This window comes from Molothrus aeneus, chromosome 8 (genome assembly GCF_037042795.1).
Source record: "Molothrus aeneus isolate 106 chromosome 8, BPBGC_Maene_1.0, whole genome shotgun sequence".
Classification (NCBI taxonomy): Eukaryota; Metazoa; Chordata; class Aves; order Passeriformes; family Icteridae; genus Molothrus; species Molothrus aeneus.
The window spans coordinates 7,484,802-7,505,587 of record NC_089653.1 but is presented as its reverse complement, the minus strand read 5'-3'; the positions used below and the strand labels follow the sequence as shown (position 1 = coordinate 7,505,587).

At 43.9% G+C, this 20,786-nt stretch overlaps 1 protein-coding gene across 1 annotated transcript in view; it reads right to left on the bottom strand.

The window, feature by feature from the left end:
• Positions 1-1,604: 1,604 nt before the first annotated feature.
• Positions 1,605-20,786, bottom strand: part of ANK3 (ankyrin 3) — a 192,890-nt gene continuing 173,708 nt past the window's right edge. Inside the window, exons 42-44 of the mRNA XM_066555067.1 lie at positions 19,739-20,117; positions 6,024-6,116; positions 1,605-3,012 (exon numbers count right to left, since the gene is read on the bottom strand). Coding sequence (XP_066411164.1) covers positions 6,048-6,116; positions 19,739-20,117 — 448 coding nt within the window. The 3' untranslated portion in view covers positions 1,605-3,012; positions 6,024-6,047. The remainder of the gene's footprint in view (positions 3,013-6,023; positions 6,117-19,738; positions 20,118-20,786) is intronic.

Here is a 20,786-nt window from a genome sequence, read left to right as displayed (position 1 = left end):
CAGCAGCTGGGGACTGGCACCTGCCAACAGTGGGACCTGTCAGTGCTGGCCCAGGAGAGGCTGTTGTGGTCACAGCCTGCTCAGGCACCCCTGTGACAGGGCTGGGCTGCAGGAGCACCCTCGGAGCCCTGAGCTGAGCTGGCAGCTCCTGAGTGCGCTGTGACAGGCGAGAGCGCGGAGCTGCCACACAAAGCACGGGCAGGAGAGCTGTGAGACTCACCTACACACTCTGCCACCTGCACAGGCAGCCTCGCTTCTCTGTCTGCACAAAGAGCTCTTCTGCCTGCCAGAGCTGCCATTCCAGGGACAGCCACAGCTTCTTTCCACACCAGCACCCGGCACTAAGGGGGAACCAGGCAGAGGAAGAGATGAGTCAAACAAAACGCTGCCCTTTGGATGCTGTTAGAGATTGAAGAGAGGCTCTTCTACAGTACAGCTCCTGCCTTCCTGCTGGTTGTCACCACGGCCTTTGCTTCCAGCTGTACAATCATGATATTACATATATGTACATCTCACAGCATTTCCTGAGAACCCTCTGTCTCATTCAGCTGGTCAGGGTGCTGGAGGGGAGGCGTCTGGATGGTGAGGCTGCAGGATGATCGCTGCTGTCGGACCGTGAACTCCAGGAAGATGCACTTGTTCTCCTGTGGTCTAAGTGGCATTTGTCCTCCAAACTTTGGCATAAGGACCTGAACTACCAGCACTGTATCCTGACCTAGGTAAAACATACATTGCAATACAAACTGGCTGCTCAAATGATGAAAACTTCATTTACCATCACTGCTTCAAAAACCAGTGGCCCTAGTAACTCAGAGACACTGACAAACCAACCTGTTATTATATTCTCCAAGTGCTGTTGTTCATCACAGTCAGGAGAGCTTTGCTGACTGATCCTGTGGGGATCACCAGATAACAAGCAAACCGAGGTGGATCTGTAGAAGAGGAGCTTCCTCAGGTGCCAAAGCTGGGGTGAAGTACTTCATCTTCATGTTGCCTTAAAAGCCAGGTAAAACAGACCCCTGAGCAATAAACTGTATTTACTGCACCTGAGCAGCAGCCTGCACTTCACAGCAGTGTGTACTGATGCTGCCTACAAACCTCTGTTTTGGCCACATTCTTTATAGTGTTCCATCACCCATAATATACAGAAAGTGCATGCAATATACAGGGGATGCACATTTTAATGTCCTCATGGGCTGTGTGTCTGTTACTGATCTGACTGGTACTAGGGAGAAAATTGCTTTTGGTAGTACTTTTCCTGGTTCTTGACAGGGCCAAAGAATTCACAGGAGGTGCAGAGCTCACATGTGTTGGAGAAAGGGCTGCACACACCCCTGTTGCACAGGCCCTTTCCCCAAATCTCCAATCCTGGGAGTGGGTTTTCCTTAGCCTTGCTGGGAATGTGCTGCTGGCTGCTGTGTTTTCCTCCTGCTGCCCCGACCTGGGGAGAGCCTGCCAAGTGATGGCCTGTCACACTGGGAAGATGAAGAGGTGGATTAGACAAAAGAAACAGAGAGGAAAAGCAGCTGAAAGCCAGGGCCAGATAACTGCTGGCCTTGCGAAGCCTCACATCTGTGGGGTACAAGAACACTGCCAAATACACGTTATCCAAGAGTTTTAACACAATTTATTTTATGCTTAAATAATCAACTAGATCATCCAGTGTTTGTTGTTTTCATACATATGTAATTAGAGCTATTATCAATGAATGCTGTTTCCATATGAATATAATCAACAAATTAAAGTATTTCACCAAAAACCAAATAAAAATGCCCTTTAAAACACAGCAGCCTTAACAACCTAATATTACACTGCTAGGATGATTACAGATGATTGGCTTACTGAAAGATTCTACATCTTATAGCCAGTACACAATACAGTAATAATTTTACAGCGTGCTGCCAGTCTATTAGCTAATAATTTCTCTTCAGTTCATTTAAAAATATCCCAAACTTGTGCTCCTTAGAGCACCAACCCACTTCTAAAGCTGCAAGCATTACCCCCATTATAAAGCAAGAACAGATAGCACCCCCCTCCCCATAATGCAACTACTGTATATGTTATGGGTCTTAGGTCATTTCATTGAAAAATTGGCAACAGCAACAAATATTAGATGAAGGGCTTTGTGTTTACAGATAAAATCTTATTTTTCATGTTGCGGAATAGTGTTTGCAAAACTGGAAAAGATTTAATCAAAATAAGGTGAAACACATGCATCAAAATATTAGTACTCGGAAGAAAAATTTTCACAGAACTACAGAATTCCTCATTTTGGGAATCATTTAAATTTGCAGCAGATTTTAAAGATTTTTTTAAAATCAAGCTAGCGATTTTGCATATACAAACATTATAATTGCTAATATACAAGAATCTGTGAAGATACACCCAGAATATCCCTGTAGGTGCAGCCATTTGAGACACCTAGCCTGCTCAATGCATTTGCAATATTCTGTTTGTGATCGAAAAGGCAGTGCCTTATCAACACTTATTCTATTTTGTTAGAATTTATACAGTGTTATTTATTTACAGCAAAACTATTGATGTTTAAAAAAGAAACAAATAGTGTTTTATACCCTGACAGTTTGGGTCCAAGAAAAATAAGGCGAGCTGTTGTGGATTTTAGTATTTTTAGTGTCTTTCCATGGTTTAACCATTTCGTCTTCGCACATCCTCTCTGGCCACAGGAATTTATTTCTTTTGAGATGACATCAAACTGCTTGAGAGAAGCTGTTAACAGCATGGCATCTTGTATATACACTGCATTGGTAACTGAGCACCCTCCAATCCTGTGAATGAACGTGAATTTCCATGCTCTGTAAATTGGCTCATGCTAAATTAATTTTTTTGTTTGGGATTTTTTTTTTGTTTGGTTTTTTTTTCTTTTTGCATAAAAACCATGCGGTTAATGTGGGGAAGCAGCAAACACACGCACACTTTTATAGGTGAATGTTTTAATTCCTGTTGATTTTTCTTCCGTGAGTGTCCCTCTAGAATACTGGCAGTAAAAGCACACTGTGGAGAGAAAACAGAGAACAAATCATTTCAGAAATATCTTGTTAGAATCAGTTTCACACCTTTCCCTGACCAAACAGAAATGTAACTGGCACAATGGAATTCTGCAATAGGCTAAATCACACAGCTTCTAGGTAGGCAATGACATTAGCTGAGCTCTAGCATGAGAGGAAAATGCAGCTGCAGATGTGCACACTGCTCATGAACTGATTTATGATTATGTTTGCAGCACACTGCATTTCATCATCCTGGATGTGCCACCAGCTCATCTGATCCAGTGATGACAAGGAATAGGTTCTTTTGTTGTGGAAGGAACAGCATCATCTCCAGACAGAGAGTTGCTGCTTCCACAGCATGTTTTTCTTCATTGTGTGCAAGCATCCCCACAGTGATGGAAAACCTGCTCTCCTTGCACATCCACCTCTGCCAGTTGCTCAGGGAACATTCCTGCAGAGGCAGGAATGCAGCACCCAGCCTTTAGGAGGCTTGGTGAAGGACAAAAGCAGGGACAAGGAGCAGCGCCACCCATCTTCCTCCCGCCTGGCTTGCATGAGTGGCACAAGGAGAGACGGTCCAGCTCCTGCTCTCTCACCCCTCCAACCAGAGCCATGCACATAAGGACAGCAAGTTTGTGACATGTGTTGTACAGCAGCAGCAGAGAGGGCAGGAAGCAGAAGCACAAAGACAGCAGTGAGCAGGAGCTGGAAGCCCTGCAGCTCTCGGGCACCTGGGCGCAGGGCAGCGGGGCTGGCGCGGCGCCGGCGGGGCTCAGGCTGGCACGGACGTGCCTGCTCACTAATCAGGTCACAGGTCCACACACATCCCCCAGGAGTGCTCACAGTCTCCTTCCACGCTAAAGCAATCTGTCCTTGCCCATATCTACAGTTGTCATAAATCTGTCCTGCTGCTGAGAGCCGCCTGTTCCCTCTGCAGCAGTCACGCCAGCTCACACTGCGCTGTCCTGCGGAACTGCACGCAGGAGTTCTTGGCTTCTCCTTTCAACCTATGCCTCACAGGGGGCTTATCTGCAGTGGTGACAGGGACATTTCCACAGCAAAACCTAGCTAACATCGTCATTTTTTACAAACACTCCAAAAAAAAGAACCACCTCTGCCTGCCAAAGAGGATTTTTTTTGTCTTTTGTGATTACAAAACAAACAGTTTTTCTATAGAATCTCCTGCCTCTGCAAACACATCCACTTCTGCATCCAAATGAAATGTTTTTAATGGGCTCTTGACAAGACTCACCATTACATAGGGCACATTTGGTCATGCTTATCGTATCAAAGTTTGGAGCACAGAGATTCATCTTACAGGACAAAGTTCCCCCCAGAGCAAAGGTTCATTATCTAAGGCAGACTCCCTGAGTTCCTCAGGGGCTCTAGCATGGAAGACTTGCCTACTGGAAATCACAGGAGAAATGCATCAGCAGTCATGGGAGCAGATCTGATTCTGAGGAACTCAGACTCTGGCCTCCTGAAGGTCAGACTGTTTCATACATTAGGCAAAGACTGCCTAATTTACTTAATTTTATTTTAAAATTAAATGCTTATCCCTGGTGTCTTTTGCATCAAACTCATATGTTGGCAAGCTCTTTAGACGCATTGCTTATGGGGTTCAATGCCCCATCTTGCCTTCAATGCCTGAATTTACACATTTCTGCTGCTCTGCCCCTGCAGATTGATAGTGGAAGCAGCACGGGACCCAACATGGGACACAATTTCATATAAACAGCACGATTGCTTTGGCTTGCTTTACTCCCACATGCTTGAGGCTCCATAAAGGGGAAAGCTGTGTCAAAAGAATCACCTCCCCTTTCCAAACAATAAATATTTTATGAGTATGTTGAGCACCAAGCCACAAGAAGCGGTATTATTCTATTAGCACACACAGGAGGACTCTCAGTAAAAGCAGGAATTCAGTAGGTGCTTACCAGATACTGAAATCACACCAGTCACCTCACAGAGCTTGCTCCTTGGGGCTTGATGCCATAAATCCCTGAGTAGATCCCACACACTGAGTGCTGTGTGTCTAAATGGCTCTACTCACATGCACAGAGCACCTGTAGGGCCAGGGGGCTGTAGGGGCTGCCTTACATTGCATCAGTTAGAAGGGACTGGTGACTCAAGAGAGACTCTGCTTCTGTCTGTCCCTTTCCTTACTATCTGCTCCATTTGCCAGGTCTTCTTTATTCTGTTCTTACAGTCATTCCTATACCATATGTACAGTAAAAAGATAATACACAGTCTTGCACTTCATAAACTCTTCCTCTGTCCAATTCCTGAAACCCAGCAAAGCTAAGAGAGAAGAGCAGAAAAAAGACATGTCCATGGTAAACCTACACACTTGGAGCCATGACTGATGGACCAGCATTGAAAGACACACAGGCACATCTCTGTGTGTAGCTGTGTCAGTGAGAGAAAGCAGCCTCTGGCTTCTTTTCTTCACATCTTTTCAGAGTGCCCTGCAAGGGTGTCTCAGTCTGTGCATTTGGGTTTAGCTTGGGAAGCCCTTAAACCATCAGCTGCTGGCTTGCTACAGTCGTTAAGGCTGGATCAATAAAATTCACAAGGAACAGTTGGTAGGGATTATTTGTTGGCAAATATTGAGACACTTCACTTACAAGGACTTTGACTTGCATAACTGCCCTTAGATCACATGTCTGACAGTGGAGGAAGCATTTCACTCCTAGGTTTATTTGTGTGCAGCTCCTTTACTATTTGTGTTTAAGTTTTTAGGGGTAGATAGTTCTATGGATTACAAACACTGTAAAATTCCGAGAAATCTTACACATGCCTGAGTATTGCTTTGTTCTATTTTCCAAGAAGTAAAGATTAATTTTTATATGTGAACACAAGGTCATTTTCTGCTTACAAGATCAAGGGCCAGCTATTCAGGTGTGCAGCTGGAAAGCAAAGTCAGGGTAGCAGAGGAAAGCCTTTGTGCAGCCCAATGCTGTTCCCCATGCTGGCAAAAGCTTTCAACAAGGGAAGAAAATTGATCACACTGACCGTTCAGTGGTTGGCTTTCAGCTTTCATGAGTAACTTTTCTTCTCCACGTGTCTGACTTCTTTCTTTGTCTTAACCTTATAAGCTTCTCCCTGCTTTAAAGGAAAAGTATAAACATTAACACAGTCTGCAGAGAGCACTCGTAATTGTAAACCAGCTTCCAAAACAGGATACATATTTTGCTGTAACAGGATAAGTAAAAAGCAGTTAAATCACATTAACACTTCATTTCAAAGATACACACAATCTATTTATCCACTCTGCTGAGCTGCAAAAGCACAGGTCTGAAATATCATCTTCAAGTAGAAAACACAGCTCTACGATTTCAGCCTGACCCCTGGGCTGGAGTGCCCGGCTGGCAGTCAGTCCTTGGCAGAGCCCCTGCTGCCAACTGCAGCGGGAGCCAGTGCCACTGACAGGGAAAAATCCCCTTCCCCAGCTCTCCTCCTGGTCAGACAAATTGCTGGGCATTCCCAACAGCAGAGCCTGTGGCTGCTCTTGTGATGTTTCACAACGTCTGTGCTTCAAAGTGAGCAGGTTAGTAACAGAATAAAGGGAAGAGGAAGAAAGCCAGCAAAAACCACCACTGAAGCAGCACAGAAGTAAAACCAATGACAGTGACAAGCAGTGCAGGTTTCAGCATCTTTAAAACAGCAAACCCCAAAATAAAGTTCATCTTTGCTCATTAAAAGCAGCTCAATAATCATCTAAAAATAAATTCTCCAGTAATCACAAGCCTCATTCACATCAGAGAATGGCATCTGTTTATGTGTGGCTATGGGCAGAATTTACCCCTCAGGTGATCTGCATTGATGTATTTGTAACTATTTGTAGTTTCCAACCAATCTAATCTGGTGCAGCAAATTGAAAATGTTTACCCCTTGCTGGGCAGGATTTTTTTTTTCCTTCATGAACAACTAGGAAAGAGGGAATGGAAATAAGTTTGTTTCCATTCTCTTATTTCTGTGACTTTTTTTCTTTTTCTTTTTTTATTTTAATTGCCAGAAAAGAAAGGGTATTTGTTATCTTCCTTTCTGAATCTGTTTTCACTCAGACAAGAATTTCATTAGCCCCAGTGACAGTTTTACTCGAGCAGAGATGTCTGAGGGCCATGTGCTGGGGAAGAAGGCACGAGCTCCTCTGAAGCCATTTGTTTTCAGAGGCAATGCCCATTCCCCCAAGGCCTCCTGGGGACAGAAGACAGCTGAGGCACAGCCTGCCCACTGCTGCCCCTGTCACTGAAGCCCTTCCCAAGAGGGGCTGGGGTGTGATGGCACACAATAGTCCTACTCTTCCTGCTGTCAGGGTGATAAAGCTGGGCATAGTCCAGGCCTGCAGAAGGCTTCCAATTTTGATCCCCAGGGACAAAATCCTGTCTTGGTGCTTGCTTGTAAAGATACCATTGCTTGGGTATGTTCTGATTAACTTGAATCCTGCAAACCCTCAGTCACCAGCACCAGGGGTATCACACCAAGGTGAGCAAGAGGCCACTGGGATCACACTGCAGCTCATTCCTCTGGGCTGGTGGAAAAGCCACACAATCCACCTACAGCTGCAAGGCACAGATTCTGCAAGGGCTTAACCAAACACACAGACACTGCTCAACTTGATGGCACAAAGCAGGCCCCAAACCCATAGCTCAGACCTGCTGCCTGTTTTACAGAAACAGACCTGGATGCCCTGTGCTGACAGAATTCAGCCGGGCCCCCCGACACTGCCCCTGCCCCGTGATCCCAACACATAACTTGCCAGTAACTGCAAGCACTGCATGTTTTGCCAAGGCTTCTTGTTATAAATGCAAACCTCCAGCCCTTTAGCAGCACTTTCTAGCAGTCAACACAACCCTCTGAGCCTACTGTTATTTGCTGGTAGTCCCCGTGGCATTACCATTTCACCAACTTTCCTCTCATGGGGGATAACAACACGTCTCACTACCTTCCGGGTGATCTGTGGGAAGCAATACATGAAAAGTATCGATTTTTATTTTTTTCCTAGATTCTAAAGGGAAAAAGTATGTTAAAAGAAGTTACTTGAATGCAAAGACTCAGAGCAGTGATGTAATTCATTATTACTTTTCTCGTGATGACGTTGCCTTCTTCATCGGTAAACTGTTCCTCTGTTACAGATTCACCAGGAATGTTTTTTGCTTCCTCACCCTAAAGAACGTGTTATAAGATTAGCAATAGAGCCTATATTCTGTCAAACCCACACATATTTCCACACCAATCCAAGCAACAAGCACATGCTAGCTTCAACTTTATGTAACAGTTTGCTTTATGCCACACGAACTGAAAGCCTCGTTCATTTAGCAATGCAATACCTGTGCATTTGTCCTACAAGATGTTTCCTTAAAGCCTGTAGAGAGCTTCTAGCCCACTGCTCTTATTAACTAATGCATGTCAGGAACTCTCTGGGCAACAAAATTGGTCAGTCTGAGCCCTGTGAGACACCCCTTAGCTTTTCACAGCTTCTCAGTGAAACTCAGCAGCGTTTCTGCTTCGGCACACGCAGAAACATGGTCTAACATGGGGGAAATGTGGGACTTAAAAAGACAGCTCTGCATATAGCTTGCTGAACACGAGGTCTTAAACATAAACACAGAAGACAGACAGGACTTCTCAGCACTTACAAGATGAAGGAAGTTATCTTACGTGACACTTTGCCCGGCACGGTGCCACCGTGGCAAGGAGCCTCGGCAGCCCGGTCCATGACTTACTGAGATCAGCAGCACTCCAGCCATCACTTCTTGTAGCACCAGCAATTTATAGCACCAGTGTAAATAAATGTAAAAGCAGTTTCCTAGCTGCTATGCCAGTGACTTAATTCCACTTAAAGGAATTATTGCTTAAATCATAAATAAATGACATTAGTTTAGAGTCTGAGCCCAGCTGGCAGTCATGAACTTATGTTCCAAAAGAACTTTGCTAACTTTACCTCACAAAGTCACATTTCCAAACCCGGGTGCTGAAGCAAGCGCTGCTTTTGATGCTTCAAAAATATCCATTGTTTGTGCTAATATCTTTCATATAAGAAAGGCAAACATAATGATACTGTAGCTGGCCTACATATGAAAAATTTCCACTTGTAAATTAATAACCCAAACAAACAAAATTCCTTAAAACTTTTCTTCTCCCCTCACTCTCAACCCACTATGGAAAAATTATAAGTAGAGGGAGGAAGCAGAAAGAAAACATTGTATAGAACACATTATAACAATATTAACTACAAAACAATATTTGAAAGGAGACTATTACAGCTTTTGTAATGCTTCGATGTACCGAACACCACAGGGCAAATATATTTTCTGTTTACTGTGGTCTATACACTACATAGTTGTCTGCATAAGCTCCTGGCACTGCTTTATAATAAACAAATACAGTGATGCCATGTGTATTTTTTTAAAACAGTATTCCCTACTAAAGCAGCTTTTTCAAGATGTACAATGTAACATTGGGATTGTATGCTATTTCTAAGCTCTAAGCAAAACAAACCTTTCCTTTTGTTTACAAGCCATTTGTGGTCTTTTCTAGCCAAGCTTTTCCATTTTCCTGGCCTGGGGACAATGGCAGCAGGCAGGAGCCAGGGGGGAGCACTGCAGGGCAGAGCCCCTGGCCATGTTTGTCCTGCTTCACAAGTACAGAATTTCTGCTGGTTTTGCATTGACAGTTGTACTGAAGTCACCACTTAAGCAACGGAATTCAGATATTTTACACATTTTTTTCACCAGGCTTTCACAGACTGTTAGCGAGCTGTACAACTTGCTGAACTTTGGTGCTTCAGGAAGCACTGCCAAGAGAAGGACAGGCTCCCCAGCCAGGAGGATTCCATTGCACAGGGACATAAGGATGAGGAGCTGTGCCTGAGAACACCTAGCTGAGGTGCCTGGGCCAGGGAATGCTGGCGTCCCTACGAAAGCACACAACAAACAGCTACTGAAGCTTTCAGATGGAGCTTGAAAAATTCACTCCCCAGAAGGAGAAATGGCACACCTGGCCAGACAGGGCTCCAGGCTCTGTGCAGGAGGAGGGAAGTGTGAGGTTGGTGCCTGGGTGAGCGGGGCCCCAGCGGCAGCCGGCTGCTTCCTTTCTCACCAGAGAGGGATGGGACTGCTGCCAGGCAGGGCCAGCAACTGGGCAAAGGGTTTGGGAACTGAAACCTGTGGGCTTTCCTACTCTCACAGAGAAGGGAGGGGGGAAGACTGATTCTGGAGACTTCACACTTTAATCAGATGAGAGCAGATGGGGAACTAGATGCACAGTTTCTTTCCTGGACTTCCACTTATGGCTCCAACATGGTACCCCAAGGAGCAGGAGAGAACCCTGGCACAGACATCCCATGGAGCACAGAGGTATGGAAAGGTTCTCTCTCATGAGTAGGATCTCCAAAGCCACTACAATAAAACCCATGAAAACCAGAAATAAAACAGCATGGCTTGTAGCAAGACAGCTACTAGTCATCAGATTACTTGGCACACCAACACCACTTTCATGTACTGGTTCTTTTGACTCCTTACTGCAGCTATGAGCAAGTGAAAAACCTTAAAACAACCTAGCAAGAATTACTGTGTTCTGCTTCAAATGAAATGAAAAGTGTACTGCTGTACTGAAAGATGTCTCCTGGAAGAAAATGCAATTTTAAAGGTGTGGTGAATCTTGGGTTTTAATTAGCTACATGCTCCTTTAAGCACAATTTAAGGATAAATGCTGTAAACACTCAGCAGTCAGCGTGCACGAAATCCAGCTTTCACAATTCTCTTGCTGGTGGGTAGTTAAACAAATTGCAGGAGGGCTCACAACTGGCAGGAGGTAGATCTGATTTACTGACTTTTCTAATCCTATGCAGTTAAAAAGATGAATGTTTGCTAGGGAAAAAAAACCTACCCACTGGCAGTTTTAGTCGCAAGAGCTCAAACCAACATTGGGTTAGAATGGCACATTAGATGACCTTGTCAACAAAAGCTGTTTTTAAACACAAAGCTGGTGCATCTGCGTCACAGCTAGAGAATAAAATTCTTTCCGCTGCATCATACTTATGTGGGCTTCATTTTACCCTCGACCAGTCAAAATCACTGTCACAATACCAAAAGCTTTAGAAAGGCAGGGAGAAAAGTTCATACCGTGATTACTGGAAGCCCAGTTATATCCCTGGGACTACAGCATACAAAGGCTGCAGTCTGCAAGCCTCAGCTCCAGAACATGCCAGGAAGCTTTGCAAAGCAGAGTGCTTTAATGTCACCCTGCTCGCTGGAGTGTAGTCCTGCCAAAACCAGCTGGTATCCTCTCCCTGCTGCTCTCCAGGGCAGGAGAAGCAAAGAGCAGCTTCCTCCAAGTGCTCTGCCAGCTGCACTGATTTTCTTAACAGTTATTTGCAGATTATGGGTGTTCCCAGGGACCTTCAGATAAATGGAGTTACACAGTCAGTGCTGCAGTGTTGTGCCAAAGTTCACTGTAGATTTGTCAGAGCTCTGGTTTTCTTTCATGTTTGTTTTGTTACTAGAGGGATAATAGTCCCTTTTATTCCTCTCATACATCTAGTGCTGTTGAAACAGGGGAGAAAAAAGGTGCAGCTGGATGCATCTTACCAACATGGATAAAAAGGAATTTAAAAGCAGGAGGAAATAAGCAAGACGGAAAGATCCTAAATATTTAATTTTGCCAAAGACCAGAGGCGATGCCGCAATGGGAACAGAAGCTGCACAGAGCACTCAGACCTCTTCCCTCACAGGCCTAAGCCAGCACCAGGACATAATCCCCTCAGTCCTGAGATCACATTCTTGTAATGCATGAGCAGCAGCTGCGCCTCAGTCTCCTTGGGGTCTCGAGCCTCTGTGGCAGCAGCAGGAGAAACAAACATCTTTCATTAAGGTCATTTTCATTAGTGAGTTCTGCCTACTCAGGGAGACCTTGTTAATCAGATGCCACAACTCTCTGCCTGCGCCCATGCTGAGTCTGTAGTTGCTTGTTTGCAGATTTATTGCTAAAGCCACAGGAGGGGGGGAAAAATCCCAACAAAAAATCCCAGGCAAGGCAAGGAGACCTGAGAGCCAAGGGTGCTGCAAATGGGGCAGGGTGTAGTCCATTGCTGGGAGCTGGGGCAGAGGTCTGGTGCATGTGGCATGGAGGACACACCTCAGAACAGCACTTGCAGTCTGGGGTTTGATTTACTCCATGTTACCTTACTGAGGCCAGCAGCTCCAACTCTCATGGGGCAGGACAGGGAGAGGGCATTTACCTGCATCTCTCCAGAGCCAGACAGAGACTGCAGTGGAGATGCTGTGCCCAGCTGAATACACAAAAGGAAATGGTTCCCATTTTCCTCACACAGGGCATAGGCACTTAATTCTTATCACCTACAGGATGGCCACATTCTATTTTCCATAAATAACTTCCCCTGAATAGCAAGACCATGGGAGCTGCTGGCTCTAGCTTTGGCTAACTTCTGCTCAGGCCACTTCTCCCCTGCAGGCTGAACCAAACCCTCCACGATCAGTAAAGGGGCATTTCATGGGAAAAATGCACAGAAAGGGACAAATCTTCGATAAAAGTTGTCAAGAAATAGCAAAAATACAAGACACTAAATTACCTTAGATTTGAATAACCTTAGAAATATATTTTACTGTCCATTACATGCTACCATAAACCTTTTGGCAAGAACCTTACTAAAACAGCTTTAGCCAAAAAAATTGTATCCATGAAAGATTTAACAATCTCTGAAAAAGCATGAAAAATTGGACTCTGATTCCTGGTATGGCTGAATAACAGGAGCTTTGGATCAGGCTCTGAATGTCCACATTGTGGCAAGCACTCTTATTTTCCCCTTGTGTGCTAATTGCTCGCATTCCTGCACTACCATAAACCCATTTCTTTTGCAATGCCCCATCCCATCAATCCACCATGTGAATACAAGAGGGGAGAGGAAGAAAAACAAAAACATCTGCACTACCTTGAGGTTAGAATAGGATCCTATTACATGTGGAAATGGGCATCAGTCCTTGCTTGTCTGGTTTTATGGGCTCAGCCCTCTGAAGTGCTAAATCCCATGGGAATGTGCTCTAGAGTACTGAGCATTTGACAGGACTCAGCTCCTGTACTGCTGGGAAAATACCTCCGTGGGAGAGAAAAGTCTTTCCCCATATTTGGGCCAGGACAGAGAATTAAGGTAGCAGTTAAAAGGAAGTAATAGTGTTAGCAATGCTGCAGGATGGCAAGGAAAGGAAAAACAAGTTGGGAAAGAAGAGCAAAGGTAATGAAGCAAGTCAGCCCTGACTGTACCTGTGGTGGCACATGGCAAAACCTTTTTTCCACAGGACTCAATTTATCCTAAAGGTTTCAGTGCCAGAAGACTTTATGCCTGCTGGCTGTGTGAGTACCTCTATTGCTTTAAATACAACATGCAGGCAGTAATGAATACTAGGAAGAGCAATTAATATTAGGAAAAAATTCTTTACTGTGAGGATGGTGAGACACTGGCACAGGTTGCCCAGAGGAGTTGTGGATGACCCATCCATGGAATGCTCAAGGCCAGGCTGGAAGGGGCTCTGAGCATCTGGTCTACCGGTGGGTGCCCATGGCACAGGCTTAGAACTGGACAATATTTAATGTTCCTTCCAACCCAAGCCATTCTATGATCCTATTAATACAGGCTACAGTAAAACAGCACAGTTCTCACATGTGGTTCTGCTCAGTGGAGGCTCCAAGCCCACCCTCATCCCCTGCCCACTGCTGCTGGACCTGAGCTGGCTGTGGGCACAGCACCCACTCTGCCAGGCACTGAGGCACTGGCAAGTGAGAGCCTGCTGCTCCTGGTCACTGCTTGGGGCCCTGCAGCAGCAGAGGGAGTTCTTTTCCCTCTGCAGGCTGTGAGCATTGCTCCAGACCTCTACATCCTGAGAGCTCTTCCCTGATGGAGGAGCTGTACCTCAGCTTGTGCACGCTCTCACTGTGTTTTCAGTTCACCCAAAGTGAACCTCTGCTCTTGGAAATGTGCAGAAAAAAGTCCAGGTCCCTAAAAATGTTAAATCTTGATTTTTCCATTTCATACCACCATTTCATTAACTTTACATGACCAAAATGGTTGCTTCCACGATCAAATTATTTCTCTAAAAGGCCTGACGGTTGCTTTCAAACTTTCTCTTGTTCTCTTTGGAGCTTGTCTTAAGATGCAGAGTAGGGGATAAAAAAAGAAGCTATAAATGATCAGAAAATAACCAAAGAATCACATGTGTTTTCTAATCAAGAGACAGGTACAGCTCCAATCCAGCTGAGATCAGACACGTTCCCAAGAGCCGCCTCCACTCGCCATGCACACCCTTCCCACTGGGTCTGCACTAGCTGCAGATTCCAACACTAAATATGCTGCTTTGCCACGGCTCTGCTAAAAGTTCTGCCCCAAATTATACCACCACATTTAAAACCAATTTTCCGTGCCTTTCTCTGAACACAGGGGCTATGAGACAGCAAGAGAAAGCTGCCTTTGACACACTTTCCTCTTTTCTACTCCAGCACTTCCTGACTGCAAACCAGAGGACACCAAAATAGTTCAGACATAAATTGGGTGGGGGCCCTTAGCCACAGGCCAACTATGCAGCATTTGAATCTGCAGCACACTCACACTCTGTGTGTTACCAGAGACTCCTGCAGCACTGGAGGGGCCTGCCCTGTTTGAAAACAGAAACTACATTCCTAAGCCTCAGCAGTCAGGGCTTATCTGCAGGGGGAATAATTGAGGAAGGGTTATACCCTGACAAGCCCAGGGCCTTTCAGGGAAGGCAGCAGGTTCTGCCTGGGGAGATGGGGGATCAGACAAAACATTCATTTCTGCTGAGCTCAGTTCTGCCGTTCCTGTCCTGTCCTGAACGGGTATACTGAAGGAATTAATGGTGCAGGCAGCCAGAAAAGTCACCCTTCCTCTTCCAAAAGCACCTTGGACTCTTTGGCAGCTGTGCAGAGCAGCCTATCTGCCACCCACATTACACAAAAGGTGCAGTGCCTTTTGTGGTGTGCAGACTCCTCTTGACAAAGCATGCAAGCAACAGTGATATAGATATGTGCAATTGAAATGTCACAATTTATTCCTAAAGTAACAATTACAGCTTAGGCAAACTGCACTAGTGCTGTAATAGCACCAAGGTGCCCTGCTGGTTTTTGTCAGGGCTTGACTGCATGATTTTCTAATAAGAATCTAATAAATCCTGTAAGTTACTGAGGAATTACATAATGGTTTATGTTAGAGACTTATTTTCTCATGCTCTGTGCTGCAGGAAAATAATGTCATACTGTATGACCACACAAAAATATTATAAGGGCAAATACAATTACTTATATGATTATACCATTGTTATCAGTGTGTATAGTATATTGTGCTGTAAGTAAAGGCTATCTGTAAATAAAGATACTAAATATAGTCTACTGAATCAATGCAAGGACTTTTATTAACTTCAGTAGATTTAAAATCAGGATCATCTGCTGCAGTGAGAAAGTTTTCCAGAACACATTAAGCCCTTAGGACCACAAGTTTTAACCAGAGTACGTGCCTCATACTTGCCTATATCCCACTCATATACTACTGCAAATATTTAACTTGTAACTCAGAATTTTTTAAAATGACAGAAAAAAAAAAAAAGAAATATTGTTACCCATCTTTCTCAGTGGCTCATATTTGCTCTACAGGAGACCAACATGCTGCATCTAGCTGCAGCCTTTAAGATGCCATGCACAGCAGTGGCAGTGAAGGACACAGCACTCCATGCAGCACAGTTGTTTTCCAACAGAAGACACCCATAACCCTGTGTTAAAAGCAAGGAAAGGCAACCTAGCACTGGGTTATCAATCCATATGGCCATAGAAAGCACACTACCACAGGGGCTCCAGTATGCCAAAACTGACATTCTGACACAGCAGACCAAACCCAGGTTCATGCCAGCATCCCCTCAAGAAAGGAAATCACAAAGTACCTTCAGAATCAACCGCCGCCGGTAAACCCTCGTGGTAATTCTCTGCTCTTCACCTGAGCTTGAGTCACTCTCAATCTCACTGTCACTGTCACTACATTCCTAATAAATGCAGGTTTAGTACATTTGAACAGCACGTTTGCAAGACAGAACATGCTGATCAGGACTAGGAGAAGAAAACAGAGGTTATCACGGACAGTGTTTTCCCTGTCCCTGTTATGTACATGATGACTTGCAGTTTCACTGCTGGAGTACACAATGGGAGGAGGCCTTTTTGCTCCTTGGCATACTGTAACCTGATAATTCCACCAGCTATGGAATATCTCAGCAGCTCTCAAGTCTCAGAAAATGCTATTTGGAATGCATCTGACCTGTGAAATTTCAAAACCTTACGTAATTCTTTTAAATTTTATGCAAAAAACCCCATAACCTTGTCATAGCTCGTTGATTTTTTTTTCCTAAAAATTTTTCTTTCAAACAAGTTTTATGGATTCACAAGGTATGGGAAGTGAATTTCCTAATACAAAAAAAGAAGACAGTCACACAGAAAGATTCAGTGGAGCACTTCCACATAGAACATTATAAAAAAGCTTTCTGAAGAATTTCTCCATGTAAATGGCTTTCCTGCTCAGTATTTATCTGCTTTTATAAGTGGCAAAACTGCAGTGTGAAGCACAATCACCCTGCATTTTTCCAGGAAGGGAGCTGTTAGAGCTCAGCTGGATGGGCACAGCCCTGAGCTGGTCTCAGCCTGACAGGTATTGCAGCTACACACGGGTGTTACTCTGTCCTGGCACCCTCTGCCAGCCCCAGTGCTTTCCCCTCCAAAACCCAAGGAGTTCAGCTTTGGAGCTGAGCAGCTCTGTGTGCACATGCTGGACAAAGAGCTTCCCACCTCTGTGTGTGACAGATGTAGGGCACAGACCCTCTTCCCATGATATTCAGCTGAACCAAGCCTTTCCTGAACAGAGAAATTTGATATTTTCCTCTATGTTTTACTCAATGACAGCCCCAAACTGATTTTAAAATCGTGGATATTGGGAACTGCATATCTATTTCTCCTTCTGAATCTGGCCCAAGACGTCCTAAACAAGAAGCAATTCTCAGAAATTATGTGCAAAATAAGAGTGGGCACAGGTGGGTGGAGGAGAAAAATAACTATATAACAAAAAGCATTTAGGGCAGGATGACAGAATTCATCTGCAGTCCTCTGGCACTAGTCAAATATAGATACAAAAAATTGTAAGCCAATCCTCTCCTGAAGAAGTAACAAGAAAGCAGAAGATTTCCAGAGGGCATGAAAGCTTTAGAGGAGGAGTTATTTTTTAATAAACAGGTTCAACTGGTTTATTTGTGATGGAATTCTGACACTGAGAGTCACCTTGACCATGTGCTGGACATCATCCTCTTTGGAACAACAGAGCAACTGTGCTGTGTTCTTCTCATTTAAAAAGATCACTGGAATCTGATGCTTGAGCATTTGTAGAGAATTATATGACCTACACCATTACTGCAATGCTTTTGTAAATGTTTATGTGCACTTGGAATGAGGCCAAAGATTTGTTTCATCCACGTCACCAGGCGTCAGACCAGTACCAGTCTGAGATCCATCTCTTGGTGCAAACTCCGTGCCAAAACACTGCTGCAGCCCTTCTCCTGCAGATGGGTGACTATTGCTTCCTGCCTCTTTCCAAATGGGTCACAGACAAAAATATCTTACTTTGGCAAGTAGTTTTAGTTTGTTCCCACTTTCTCTCCACAGAAGTAAATCTGTTTCTTCCATACTTTTCTCTTTATAGAGCATTTCTGAAGAATGCCTTGCAGAAAGACTGCAGTAGAAATTTTTTTCTGTTTTCATGACAGCACGTGAAGCATCTCCCCATGACTTGGACTGCCTTAGTAATTAAACTTATCGAATTTAAATTAGATTATAATGCATTATTGAAGAAATATCAAGATAATAGAAGCAGTTCATGTCATTCTAACAGATGCTAGTTTCTTACCCATTTAGGCTTTGTGAGAGACTCACATTTTGAAATGACATTATTTTCACATACCAGTTTATTCAAAGATCATGCCTATAAAAGGACTTGTTATTTAGTAAATAGGATTATCAGCCTTCACCAATAAAGCAAAGCAGTGCAGAGATCGCGCCTAAGAAAAGCACTTGCTTATTCTTCTCAATCCAGATGGGATATCCAACAGTAAAGAGCACACAAAAGTGGGTGACAACTTCTCTTCCCACTGATGGGAATGCAGAGGGGGAAGTGCAGCATGTCAGCACATTACAGTGTGCATCCACACTCACTCCTGCATTTAATCAGAGCATGGCACCACCAGACTGAGCTCTGCCCCAGAGCCTACAAACACTGAGGAACGCTGCCATCTGCCTTTAGCTGCCTTTGCAGAAGGCAAAGGCTTTTACATTTTTAAAGTATTCCAGTAATTAGCAAACATTAGGAAAGATCTTACTGTGTCACGAACTAATAACAAGATAATAACAATCATATGCTGCATAACTGCTGAAACTGATTATGTTACCATCTAATAAAAGAATTCTTGGTTGTATAATCGAAAGAATAGCTTTAAATGAACTAATTTAAACCTGAGTGATTTACTGCAGCCCACCACAGCCAACATTTTTATTGTGCTACAATAAAAAAAAATCTGTATCATGTAGAAATAATTCTACTGAAATATCTTGCTTCCAAAAGTTATAATCTCCTCCTGTATTATACCCAAGAAAAGACAATCTGAGCAGAGACAGGAATGTAGAAGAAACTCTGCAATTCCCTTTTTCAGGCTGGTTCCCTGCTGGCCCTGAGGTTTATTCTGTGGCAATCCTCCCACTCCTGGGGTGTGAGGTGCACACAACTACTGGACTACAAGCCATTCTTTGAGTCAACTTTCCTTCTAAGCTTCTGGTAAATAAATAGAATCAATTGAGAAAGCTATCAAAATCTTTATTTTCAGAAAGCAACTTATAACTGGGGTTCTGCAGTTAAGGATGTACAAGTCAGGCAAGGTAGAAAGGAAGGGGAGCCCCTTGGCAGCATTTTAAGGAGAAAGAACCAGCACCTGGAAAAGTGCTTTACACATTTAGAAATCTTTTGATTTGTCTTGGCTGGATGGACTCTGAAGTTGGGATGAACAAGGCCAATAAAAGATTTTTTTTTTAAGGAGGAGATTAAATATCACCCCAAATCAATTTATTTTGCAAATTAACAGAGTGAAAAAAATGCAGGTAGTTTTGGGGAAAAAGAGCAGGACAGAGCCTGAAGGGTCCCTATATTTCTTTGCTCCTATAATTTGCTTCAATGTCACAGGAAGAGTGGGAAACCAGTGGCAACACCTTAGCGGGAACAGATGGGGACAGCTGAGCTGTTTGGCACTGTTTGCACAGGTGTATGTCATGGCAGGGAGGGGCAGTGCCCCAGCCATGAGGGACAGTGCTCCCAGAAGCTGCTCCAGCCTCTTCCAGGGCTCAGGGCCAGGCAGGGAGGGGATTATGCAAGCCCTTCTTGGCTCCCCTGCCTATCCTGACTCCACCCCATTCTAGTCACAACACAAATAAAAATTTCCAGTATTTTTCTCAATTCCATTTTTCTCAATTCAGTAATAAACTGAAAAGGCATAAAAAAGGATAAGGAAAAAATCCCCTAACCCTGTCACGAACAACACTGCAAGTCGCACAAAAAAAATTTGTCAACCAATATGTCAAGCAACAGGGACTCCTCACACTGTTAATTATTACAGGACATACTGTACCTTCTGTTCAGACATTACTGCTCCCTCCTCCTCTTGGATGCTTGTTCTTGGCTTGCCATCCTCAGAAGTACTCCAGCCCATCTTCTTCACACTGACAGGCACAGATGTTTTGCTGCCTTCTGTTGTTGGCTTGCTGGTCTCTTCCAAAGATTTCTGATATGCTGCTGATGATAATGTCTGCTCATCAGTACCACTTGAGATCTGGGACTTTGTTTTCAGGGTTTCTTTGTCACTGTGTTTTCCCACATCATTTAAAGCTTCCTGGATGTAGGATTTAGTTTTTGCCTCTGATGTGGACTCAGATAGGCTTCCATTTGTTTCTGGCTTCCCTGCTTCTCCTTTGACATATGAGGTAACAGAATCCCGACATTGGTCCGAACTACAAGAAAAAGAGAAAGGAACAGACAGCTGTTCAGGGCTTAAATCACAGGCAGAAGGGCAAAGCACCAAGCCTCTTACTGAGCTTTCAGTCTGAGCCCATACATTTCATACAGAGAAAAGTAAAATTTTAGATTCCACTTGCAGACATCAATCTATTTAACAACCTTGTCTTCCGCATCATGGCATCGTTTCAGAAGCAATGAAAATATGGTGGACACTGGAAACAAGGCCAAATGTTTTATGTTAATCTCCTTCCACTTGGTGAAGGGGAGTAAAAAGAGAAAAAAAAATAAACAAAACCTAGCAGTTCTCTTGTATAATCATGAGCTAAAGCCTCAAGGCACTTATTTTTAAACCACTCTCTAATCAAAGAGGTGATGAAAATATCTGGTACCAAGCAATTACCAGTTATTTTTCCCCCAAAAGTACAATATCTGCACTCCAGATAGGTCTTGCCTTTTAAAAAATCTGCAAATAGGTCCTTAGATACTGCAGAGTCTCAATAATATGCAGAGCCAAAGGCAAGGAAGGTTACTAAAAGATAGAAAGCTGACCAAAATTTTGGGTCAGATTACCTATGGAGAGTTTTCACCTGCACTTCTGATAAACAGCTTTATTTTCCTTTGTATTTTTGCTCACTTTCTGTTAAAAACTATGACCGTGTAAT